Genomic DNA, 11,305 nt, shown 5'->3' on the forward strand with positions numbered 1-11,305 from the left:
CAATCGGTTGGCTTGGTGTGACTTGACTCTGTCAATACGGTACTTACTGAGAGCTTAGGCTGTGTCTTCTCAGTCTGGGGAGTAACTTCATGTAGGTCTGCTTGGCGTGCAAACATTTCACAAGCTGTTCTGAGGTCAGAAGCTTAGGATTCTGTACGTAGTGGGAACAGCTCCATCCTGTGCAATCACTCTGCTTTGGGCTTTGTTTTGTTGTTTTTTCCCTCCTCCAGTTTCTGATGCTTTTTTGTTTTGTGTTTTTTCAGGTTGCTTTCAGCATTTTAGTCTAGCGCCTGTGGGTCTAAGAGGTGAATGAGAGCATGCCTCCTAACTGGACCTTCCCTGTCCCATCTCTTTTGCCCTGTGCTCTTTACCACTCTCTCAGTAATGACTATGACTGAGAGTATTAATACTGTTGCAGTTACGAGAAAGCCTTTAAAGTAGATTAACAGCACTTTCTTTCTTTGTGTTTCCCTGGGTTCTTCACAACTCCCTGTGCTCACTGTGAGCAAGGAGGGAAATTCTGCTTTAGCAACAGTGCTTCACTTGTTTGGAAGATTCTCCGAACAACATGTAGCTACCAAGAGCTGCCAAAAGAATGGGGAAATTCAGTGAGTTTTTGTTTGCAGAGAGATTCAGACAAGATGCTACTACTCTTTAATCTGCTACAAGTATAACTTTGCTTCTTAACTAAACAAATCAAGAGAGAATATTTACTCAAGGTGCAAGGCACTTCACTTTTTCCAGATAATTTTTTTTTCTACAGCTAGTCAGCCCTGACCAACTTACCCAGTGTTTTGTGTAGTTTGAGGTTTTCTTGTACATAGTCYATTCTGTTGTTTAAGGTTCCTCATGTTCTTGTTCTGGCTGTTGCACTGTGTTTTGGCAGCTGTTTTCTGACCTTCTCCCTCTGCCTCCAAAGCAGCAGAGGTGTGCTCCTTTCTAAAGTCTGTTCCATCTTAGCTGTGCATTAGACTTCCCAYAGCATCAGCCTCAACCAAATGCTTCGTGCACATTTTCATTGCCCTTTGGGTACTTTAAGAGCAGTGTCAGGGTGGACTCAGTGAATAGAAGGGCTGAGCACTACATTCGCCATGAGTTCAGTAAACTGTTTAAATCAAAATCATCTTCTCAGAAAATATGTACACCCTTATTCTAGAACAAATCTCAAGTTTTATGCTGTCGTTGCTGGCTGAAGTGTCTGAAAGGCCAATGGCTGGATGACTGTTCTTGTACTGGGACAAGCACCCTGATGAAAGTCTCAGCACTCTACATGAACTGGCAGAGTAGGACCAAACTTTTGTCGGTTAAAACATTTTTTTACTTTAATAAGTACATGTTCAGAAATAGTCTCAAGTGTGTAATGTCCTGCAGAGAAAAGTGTATAACTCTTTTTTGGATTGTTTTTCGACCAGATCCATTCCCCATTCAGGTTTCCTCTGCAGYTTTGCAAACAACTGGATCAGTGTGGTCGAGAGAGGTGCATGGGGTAGAGCAGAGGAGCTAGGAGCAAGGGCTATTTTACCCAGCGTCTACAGAGCTGTTGCCACACGTGTAGCTGCATCTCATCTCCCTGAGGCACTGTGTCGTATGTATGGAAGATGCAGTCTGTCAAGGGAAATMTGTAGGAGAATCTGGCTGCTGGTCCCAGAAGCCCAGTTTCTGAGAAATGGACCCTACTGTCAACCCGATTCTAAACAAAAGGAGCAGACAAATACTCCAATTCAGGTTGTACTGACCCATGCTGAAATAATGTAATTTTTCTTTTGCCCCAAGTTTGTTGGCTTGTCATAGTTGGCTGAAAAATTATTCCAGTTCATATGCAGTAGACTTTGCCATATACTTTGTTTAAATGGTAAATATCATCATAGAATCAAAAAAAATTAGGTGGGAAGGGAGCTCTGGACATCTCTGGTCTTGATAATCCAGGTAGTCTAGGCTAGTGAGTATAGCTGAAGACAGCAATTATTTTCTGCCCTTAACCTTTTCTTCTCCAGGTTACAGAAACGCCCTCAGCTTTTCCTATGAGGTCGTTTTCTCCAGGCCTTTATCTTGGTGGTATTCTGCTGGATTCCCTCCAGTTTATCAATGTTCTCTTGTCCTGGGAAGCCTCAGACTGGACACAGCATCCATAGGTGGTCTCACAAGTGTCAAATGTAGGGGGAGAATCCCTTCCCTCAACCTGCTGGCTACACTCTCGCTAATGCAGCACAATAATGTGGTTATGTGGTTTGCCACCTGTGCCACAAGTGCCCACTGCTGAATCGTAATCAACTCCGTGTCTCAAAGCCCTCTTCTGCGTACACGTCCTCCAGCCAGTTGGTTCTTTGCCCCTCCTTGTGCCTGCAGGTGCTGTCCCAGGTACAAGACTCTGCAGTTGGCTGTTGGTTTTGTTGCAGTTGGCTGAGGTTTTGTTGCCTCCTCTTCCAGCTTGTTCAGGTTTCTCTGAATAGCAGCCCTGCCTTTTTTTTTTATTTTTTTCCTCCAGATTTGTGTAATATGTGTCTTTTACCAGTTATCAGAGACCTCCCCCATTCACCGCAACCTCTCAAAGACGATAGAGAGCGGTTCTGCAGTGATGTCAGCCAGCTTTCTCAGCACCTTGGATGCATCCCACGTGGTCCTAGTCTGCATCATGGTGACTGGTAACGCTATAGCCAGTCATGTGGGGGGTATTGCCTGTTGGTTTGTTTTTGCAATAGGGGGGGGAAATTGTTCCTGTATTGGACTTAATTCAGCCTGGTTTATTCAACACACAGTGAAAAGTATTGAATTCTACCTTTTTAGAAATTGGGGGCAGAGGAGTTGAGCAGAACTTGAATTYGATATGTCAGCTCCCAGCCTAAGATTGTTTTCAATTGTTCTATGAATTTAGCATTTATTTTGGACTTCTTTAGCAAATAATGCAGTAAGAGGTTTACAGTCACCACTCAGTCTGCACTGTTGTATTTGCCAAATGCATTTATACATTTGGACCTGTTTAAATGCTTTAGTCATGTCTATTTTTGTGACTCATAAACATATTTGGATTTAATCATTTGCCATGAAGTCTTTGACAACAGTTAGTTTTAAGAATGCAGGGTTCATAGTGGCTATTCCAGGTTAATTGATTATTTGTGGCAGAGAATTTGAAGTACCAGTAGGAACATACAAAGTAAGAAGCAGTGACTGACACAGATGAAAAACTTTGCCTGAAGGACTTACTTGCTTTATTCAGGTTACTGGGTTGTGTCTTTTGGTATTTCTTTTCCTTCCCKGTAAGCTTTGAGGGTTTTTCTGCCTTGGCCAAAGTAAGTGAGAAAATGAAATTTCCAATTCTGTTGTTGGGWAACAGTTTTAAAAATGCTGTGTACAGTTGCTTGTTGCATTCGAGGCCTTACCATAGGTAGTTAGAAAGTCGTGTTCCTCTCCGTTACAAGGATGTGAAACAATGTAGTTTGTGCCAAGTGAACATTCATAAACAGAATGAGGACAAAACTGTACCACGGTACAAACAAGGGAAGAAGGGGAACTGTAGCTGCGCAGCAGTAATGCACGTGATTCCTTCCTGGTGATTGACTGAAGATTTATTCAGTCATGTTAATAAAATAGAATTTCCTATTTTGGATGTGCTAAACTATTGGCACTCTCCAAAGAAATCCAAGAATTAAATTTGTTACAAGTAAGGTCACTGAAGTACAGCATATGTATTAAGTAATTTTAGGCTCTTGTTCRAATAAGCATCCTTCTGCATGGAGGAATGTGGTAGCAATTGATAACTCATTCGTTTTACTGAAATAGAGATGTGTCTGTACCTTCTTATTCAATATATGTTAATATTCCAAAGATGATGTGTAGTCTTTTAAAATTCAGAATTACTTCCCCAGCAGTTGATGGAGTTAAAGTGTTAATTTTGTCACTCTAAATAATCTTGTTTTATCACTAGATTGAAGTTTGAGGAATAGTAAATGTAGGAAGTAACTGTGAATTACTAGTTCGCTGTATACATTCGGATTTGTTTTTTGAAGGGCGGTGAACACACAAAAATGGATTTCTGGTACAGCTAAGCCCTAGGCAATAAATCTGTTAATCAGGAAAGCCAGACTGTCAAAGTTAACGTAACAGTCAGTTCTTTGTGAAATATTACAGAAAATGATTATAACCTTTTGGAAGTTAAAATGCTGAAGATACTGTAGATTGGGAGTTTGTTTGATAGCATGGCCATATCCCCAAATTTGTCTTTGTCTTTGCTTTAAGCAATCTCCGTATTTCTTCAGTCAGTGATTAATTTGATGCGCATCTTGATTTCTCGGAAAGCTGCAAATGGCCTTTCTGCAGGAATTCTTCATGTAATAATGTCTAGAATGATGAGAGGAATCAGTAATTATTCCCTGTTTTTAAGCAATCGGTGTCAGCAGAGAGCGTGGTAACTTGGAGACAGATCTAGCAGCTCAGGAGGAGGTTGTCGGTAACTTGAGCTAGACTGCAGARTAATTTGGGACTGCATCTTTGATTTGATATCAAGCTTATTGACACTGTTCTCGTTGCTACCGATCACTGACCTCGGGGGTTCTTTTGGAAGATTTCTGTCCAGTCACTCAGCTTTAGTATTGTCTGATCCAAAACGAATTTCAGTCAACTAATGCTAATCAATATTGTATGTGCATTAAATGAAATATTTGTGGAGATTAATACTGTTGTTGGGATACTGTAAGGATACAAGAGAGGTAACAGCTTTTGTTAAACAGATGGTTGCATCATTTAATAATTAATGCTAATCTGTCCTTCTCAGGGGGAATCCATACCTGATAAGACTAGTTTTGTTGAAATACATTTATGTTTGACTTTAATTACACTGGCTGTTCTGATAAAGTATAACAGCTCTCTGGAGGCTTTGCAGAATGCATGCAGCACTTACCTCTGTTTGTATGTCAAATACAAACCTTGAAGGTTTATAAAATTATAATTGCTGGATATATTTGGAATTGAGGGTACAAGAAAAAATACACAGCACTTTGGAAAGGCTCTCTTGCTGTCAGCATTTATCTGTCAAGCGCGCAGAAAATGAATTTCCCTAGCAACGAATTACATCCGCTTTGGGGGTGAAAGCAGGAATGTTAAAAAGGCTTGCAAGAACGCTAACAAGCACGTTAAGGGCAGGAAGAGAAAAATATACATATCCTATTATAATCATAGTCTAACAAATGCTAGTAGACAGCACAACAGTAAACTGAATAAATACAAAGGTTTTGTCCTTCTAAAGCATTTAAATATAAGTAACTCTGGCAGATGTAATTTTCATAAAGAGAATGCCTGTAAGTCTTRTAAGGTCTGGTGACAGATGAAGGCTTTTTACATTTTATGAAGGTTTGCTTATTTTCTCTTGTTAATATTCCTGTCATTGCTGTCCAGTATATACGGTCATGCACTGCACATTGTATAAATTAAAATGGACAGACATTTTGGCTCTGCCTAGCATAAGACTTTTATTTCCTCCTCCTATTTAATCTGATTTTGGAACTTGTAGGTAAACATTTGTCACTTAAGGTAAAAATCTCAGATTTCACCTTAACACTCTAGGGTGTTTTTTTCCAACAGCCTTGCAGTCCTTAGTCCTTACACATGGACTCACACAACCTATTTAACCTCTTTGTTTGGAGGTCTAGAGACATCTTATGTTTCCAGTTATGTTATTTTCTGGTCTAAAAGCTGAATGACAAATATACTGGTGCTTGCATTTGACTTCGGTAGAAGTTTCTCACGTTGTTTAGAAGTAATATAAATGTTTGTGATAAAGAAAGTTAAATCGGTATAGCCTTGTGTTGGACAGGAGAACATGAACTGATGGTGAGGACCAGCAAAARCAAATTGGCTAGAGGAGGTGACAGATGACGGGTGTAGTGAAGAGTCTGAAAATGAGAGCTTAGGACAGCTTTTCTTGAGGGAAAGAGACTCCCACAATATCTCACCTGTCTTGGGGAAAATACAAGAGGTCATTGAAGCAATCAGATGCTACTGAGATGTGGTAGAAACGCCCATGTGAAAACTAGTGCCTTTACAGAGTGGACTTGAGGGTACAAGAAACAAAACCTGGAACTACTTGCTGAGTAGAAAGCAGCTTTCTATTAAAGTGATTGCCCTGCAACTGCAAGCTGAGGTGGCTTGTGTTTTGTCAGCTTGTAGACTTGACAGGCAAGTGGGACTTTCCCTTGATGTTTGCAAATGCCCTTTGGGAGATGAAACTTCTGAGCAGTCTCTGTTATCTAATCCAAGCTTCCTGCTTTCTTAGCTTGGATATTTGGGTATCTTTTTCTGGGAAGGATGGCATGGTTTTGATTCAGGCTACAGCTAAAAGCAGCCTATTCTACAGATATTAAGAGGCCTTTGCAATGTTGCCTGGAAAGCAACAGTGTAGCTTCACTTATCACTAACTGGAGTGATTAATAGCTAACTTCTCATGGTGGATACAGCCAGTAGTTTGGGAACAAGTTCATGCACTGATTTCTCCCGTTGTGATCTGACTGAAGAAACAAATACCCTGTAATTGCAGTAATATTTTCCTGGCAGATGCTAGTGTGATGGTGCTTCAAGACAGCCTCTCTGTATTCCCATTAATGCATTAAATTTATATGTCATACAGCATCTTTTGAATAGGAATGTGTTAGGCTTTTGCCACTTCTGTGCAAGCAACTTGCACATCGTGATCACTTGAGCAGGTGACTTTGCTGCCTGTTCTGTTAGTACTGTATTTCTCTGTTTGATACAAAAGGTTATGTTAAAGTGGCCATATACAGTTGCCTCAAAATATAGATCAGTATAACCAGAGTTGCAGAAAGGTTTTTAGTGTCCTCTCTGCTTACTACTTTACGGTCTTCATGTGCTAAAGGCATTTCAGACTCCTTGCCAGAGGAAATCCCCATCTCAGATGAATACTTTCAATGTGCCAGTGAGGAATGGCTGGGTTGTATAAAGGCTAGTGTGATAAATTTGATGGGGTTTGGGAAATCACAAAGTCCTTTTCTTATTTTTGATTTTTTTTTTTTTTTTTGTCGTCTTGCCACTCACTATTTTATTTTTTAAGCAAATGATCTGTGTGTACAAAGAAGGGACTAATCTCAGAATTTCAAGAGGAATTAGGGGTGCAGCAAGCTGAGTGAGAGGAAATTTCTGAGTGTGATGGGTCTGAGAGCAGTGCTAGGGGCCWGGAGGGACAGAGGAACAAGCTCATTCCGTGGCTAAGGTATGGCAGAGAGGATGGGAGACAGCATGACACAGGGTATGTGTTCGATACTCACCTTAAAGATTTGTTCTCTTGTATTTGTAGGATCTGCAGCTAGAATATGGTCATGGTCCTCAGGGTGGCTACTTCTTGGGTGCAAATAAGTGAGTAAGCAATGGCATTTTCTGTCTTTAATTCATCACATCTATTTTAATATAAAATCACAAATGTGTGTTAAACATGTTAGCTGAAACTGATGTGTTAAGCTTGTCTGCGTCAGCTGCAAAATCACTATTTATTTCTACTGTGATAGTAATGGCAGTGATACAGAGTTACAGGACTTCTCAGTATTTGAGGCTGTGTTGACTATGTTACCTCTGYGCTGCTATGAGCTTTCTCTTCTAAAAGAGTTGTTATCTCAGACTCCTTGTTAGCAAAATGTTTGCTATGGTAGGTCCCACAGAGCACAATSTTATTCCATCTAGGAACTACAAGTGCTGCTACTTGAAATTGCTTTATATACCGTTTGTTCACATGGTAGGACACTAGGAACATTCACTTTTAGATTCTTTAAAAAATAAAATGCACCTGTCTCAGAAGTCCTTCAACTTCATATTTGTTGGTGTCATAATTTTAATGTGTTACTCATGTGAAATAGTTTTTCATGTTGTTGTTGTTCTTTTCTACCCAGCTTCTTAATTTCATTTCTAGCTAGGCATGTTGAAAGTAGGGTGCCTAGCTTTGCATTGCTAAATGGCAAAAAATGGAGAAAACCTAAGCATAGAACATAATATTTGTAGACATCTTATTTAGGGAAAATATGAATACTGATACCTTCAGAAATCCTTAAGTTTCTGATCCCTGTCTTACTCCTGCTCTTTCTCCTTGCTTGGACTTTATCATCTTTACGCTGTGTTGAAATCTGTTTTTAAGCAAAGACACAAAAATGAAGTTTAATATTAAAGAAGTTAACCGGGGAAGAAGGAATTTGTTCCAGTACTGATTCAATCCTCTTGTCAGTATAACCTGTTCTGGGTTTTTGGGGGGTTTTTTTTGGTGGTTCTTTGGATGATGATGGTAATTTTCTTGGATATTATGGCTTTGTTTTAAATTGAATTGAATTAAATCAGTCCTTGTGCAGTGCAAGGAACAAAGACCACTTCACTTAATGGCAATACATTAACAAATTCAGATTAAAGTGTGCAGATTAAAAAATGCACCTGTGTTCATAYGTAGATAGTCAATATATGTTCCGAAAGCCAGCTAAAATCCTTTGAATTATTTACTGATAGAATCACAGGAGCATTTGCCTCTGGCTTTTGATAATTAAGTTTGTGTGCAGCAATTAACTCTGTTCTTATTTTTTTATTTAATGCTGAAGGAGTCTCTTAAAATCAGTTGAAGAAGAACTGCATCAGCGGTAATTCTGTTCTTTTTTTCCTCTTGTGTGTTTCATTTGTGCACAGATTTCTTATGTGTCACAAGTTCTTGTTTGTCCCCGTACATGTCAAGAAGATACGGGAGAGGCTTAGTTGTTTCAATTGCAGCTGTGCTTTTAAAAATAATAAGAATTAAAATCTCGGACAATAACACTCTGTAAAAGAGGTAGTAGCCCTTGAGCTCAATTTTTCACAGTAGCCAAAGTCTTTGTGATAAAATTCACTCAGCCATAGTACCTTGTTCATTTCCTTAGGGGACATGTGGCACATTTAGAAGATGATGATGATGCAGACGATGATGCTAAACAGTAAGTCCTTTCTTCTTGTTTTAAAAAAAAATCTGGTTCTTGAAGAGATGAAAATAAAGTCAAATTTTGGTTGAATTGTGTCCTAGCCTTAACAATTCATGAAAGATTCTTTTTCTATAGCCTTTTTAAACATGCGTGTTTAAAGTAGTTCACAGATTACACTACCAGAGTTTGGCTTATTCCTTGGATAAATTTGTGATAAGCTAGGGGAAAAAATTTTGCTCCTCACTTGGTACGGTTTATATCCCAGTGTCCTTTCATCTTCTATTATTGAATGAAATCTTGGCGTAGTTATTTTGAGCCAGTAAATCATCTAAGTCTAGTCTTGTTGTCGTCTTAAGAACTAATGACTCTATATTCAAAAAATCTCATTTCAGAATAGTTACAAACATATTACATATATCTTCTCAAGACATTCTTGTTCTCGCTGCGCTTTCAGGCAGGTGGATGCTTGTGCAGGTTCTTGATTTTTGGGGCAGACCTAGCTTGCATTCTGTTACCACAGAGGGAGCAAGCTTATGTGATGGCAAAGACCATGTAGATAAACATATCTTAAAGTAATTATGTTCATACTAAATTCTACTGGAATAAATATCAATCTTGAGCTTTTTTGATTGACAGGTGAGAGCTGAAACATTTTTAGTGRTTCACACAGACACCGTGTGGAATTCTACATTCCTAAATAAAACTGGTGTAAAGATAGAAAAGAAAGGTACTATTGAGACAGGATTCTTGTTTGCTTTCCTGTTAATGGATAATTTTGAAAGTTATTGCTTCATACCAGAAACCTATAAAACAAGCGTTATCTATTACTGGATTGTTTACTTTTATACAGAGAAACAAATATCTCTGAATTTCTTCTTGCATTTTTTTACTGCTTTTCTCTTGTAACAAAGGCAGTGTTTTTTATTACTGTGTACTGAGCAGGTGGTACAGTCCTCTTCAAGAGGAGAGGAAAGGCTACTGATCTTTATGGTGTCTGATTTCAGTTAGATGCCAGACATGAAACTTGAATTGTTTAATGATCACCTTCTCAAAATGCAGGTAGGCTTGYCATTTGACACAAGTGATACTTACAGAAGAAAAATGATTTCTAGGCATTTTTAGCAGATTTTATTCCCTTGCTAATTGCTTAAGAAATTCTTCATGTTTCGTTATTAAGTGACTGTTTAAAGACATGCTGAATTACACAGTTCATCAATAACATGAATCTCCCCTGTGAGAGCGCAGCGAACAGAGGCAGCAGTTTGTGCAGCTAGGTGTAGGAGGATATCTTTCTTTTTCCTGCGCTAGTAGTGTGCCCACTCTTGCTAACATGGTTGTAAYKCGCCGTAAAGCATATTCACCTGTAGCTGTGGGAACTGCTGCATCAGCTGTGTCGGAAGCTTCAACCCAGACAGAGCCTCTTGTAGCAGATGCTGCCTTACAGGTCCCAGGCTGCAGGGAGTGCTTGGAGYATCTCCAGAAGGCCTGGACTGATGGTCCGCCCTCCTGCAAGAGGTGTGCTGTTGTTGAGGATTTGTGTCCTCAAGTGAAAGAGTTGTGGGACGAAGTCAGTAGGCCGCAAAACATGCGAGAAAGTGAGCAGGAGATAGACAGGGCGTTCTCAGAGACCTTACTGCTCCCAGAGTCCCAATCCTCTGCAGCAGGGGAGCTGCTGGAGGACTCTGTGAAGAGTGAAATAGTACAGCACAGCACTGTCGAAGAAGGCCAGAAGCTAGTTGCTTCTCGAATTAAAAGAAGAAAGGCCCCTAATCCTCCTGTAGACCTGGAGCTACAGTTGAAGAACATGTTTAGCACACTCCAGGATGAGGAGAACCCAGACCTGGCCTCAAGGGAAGCAACTGAGCTGTCTGACCCTGTGCCTTGTGCGACCACTCAGAAGAGGCAACGAGTGGTTGTAGTGGGTGATTCCGTGCTGAGGGGGACAGAGGTGCCTATCTGCCGACCCGACCCCTCCTCTAGAGAGGTTTGCTGCGTCCTGGGGCCGAGGACACAAGATCTGTCTGAAAGGCTGCCAAGGCTTGTCCACTCCTCAGACTACCACCCTCTGCTGCTCTTTCACGTGGGTGCTACCGATACAGAGAACAAACTGGAAACAATCAAAGACTTCAAGGCCTTGGGCATGGTGGTCAAGGGGCTGGGAGCCCAGGCGGTCTTCTCATCGGTCCTGCCAATTAGGGGGAGGCATGGGAGGAGGAGTAGAAAGATTCTCCAGATCAACAGCTGGCTATGCCACTGGTGTTGGCAGCAGGGTTTTGGATTTTATGACCATGGAAAATGGTTTGAAGACCAACAACTGGTGGGGAGAGATGGAGTTCACCTTACCAAGCGGGGCATGTTTGCCTTTGCACACAGGTTGG

General features: G+C 40.4%; 1 protein-coding gene across 1 annotated transcript in view; it reads left to right on the forward strand.

Moving 5' to 3' along the window:
* The window catches only part of MAP4K3 (mitogen-activated protein kinase kinase kinase kinase 3), a 72,994-nt gene that overhangs the window by 29,441 nt on the left and 32,248 nt on the right, over positions 1-11,305 (forward strand). Inside the window, exons 14-16 of the mRNA XM_085311318.1 lie at positions 7,301-7,359; positions 8,577-8,615; positions 8,889-8,942. Coding sequence (XP_085167444.1) covers positions 7,301-7,359; positions 8,577-8,615; positions 8,889-8,942 — 152 coding nt within the window. The remainder of the gene's footprint in view (positions 1-7,300; positions 7,360-8,576; positions 8,616-8,888; positions 8,943-11,305) is intronic.

Source organism: Rhea americana, unplaced genomic scaffold (assembly GCF_003343005.1).
Source record: "Rhea americana isolate MKP2758 unplaced genomic scaffold, rheAme1 scaffold_109, whole genome shotgun sequence".
NCBI lineage: Eukaryota > Metazoa > Chordata > Aves > Rheiformes > Rheidae > Rhea > Rhea americana.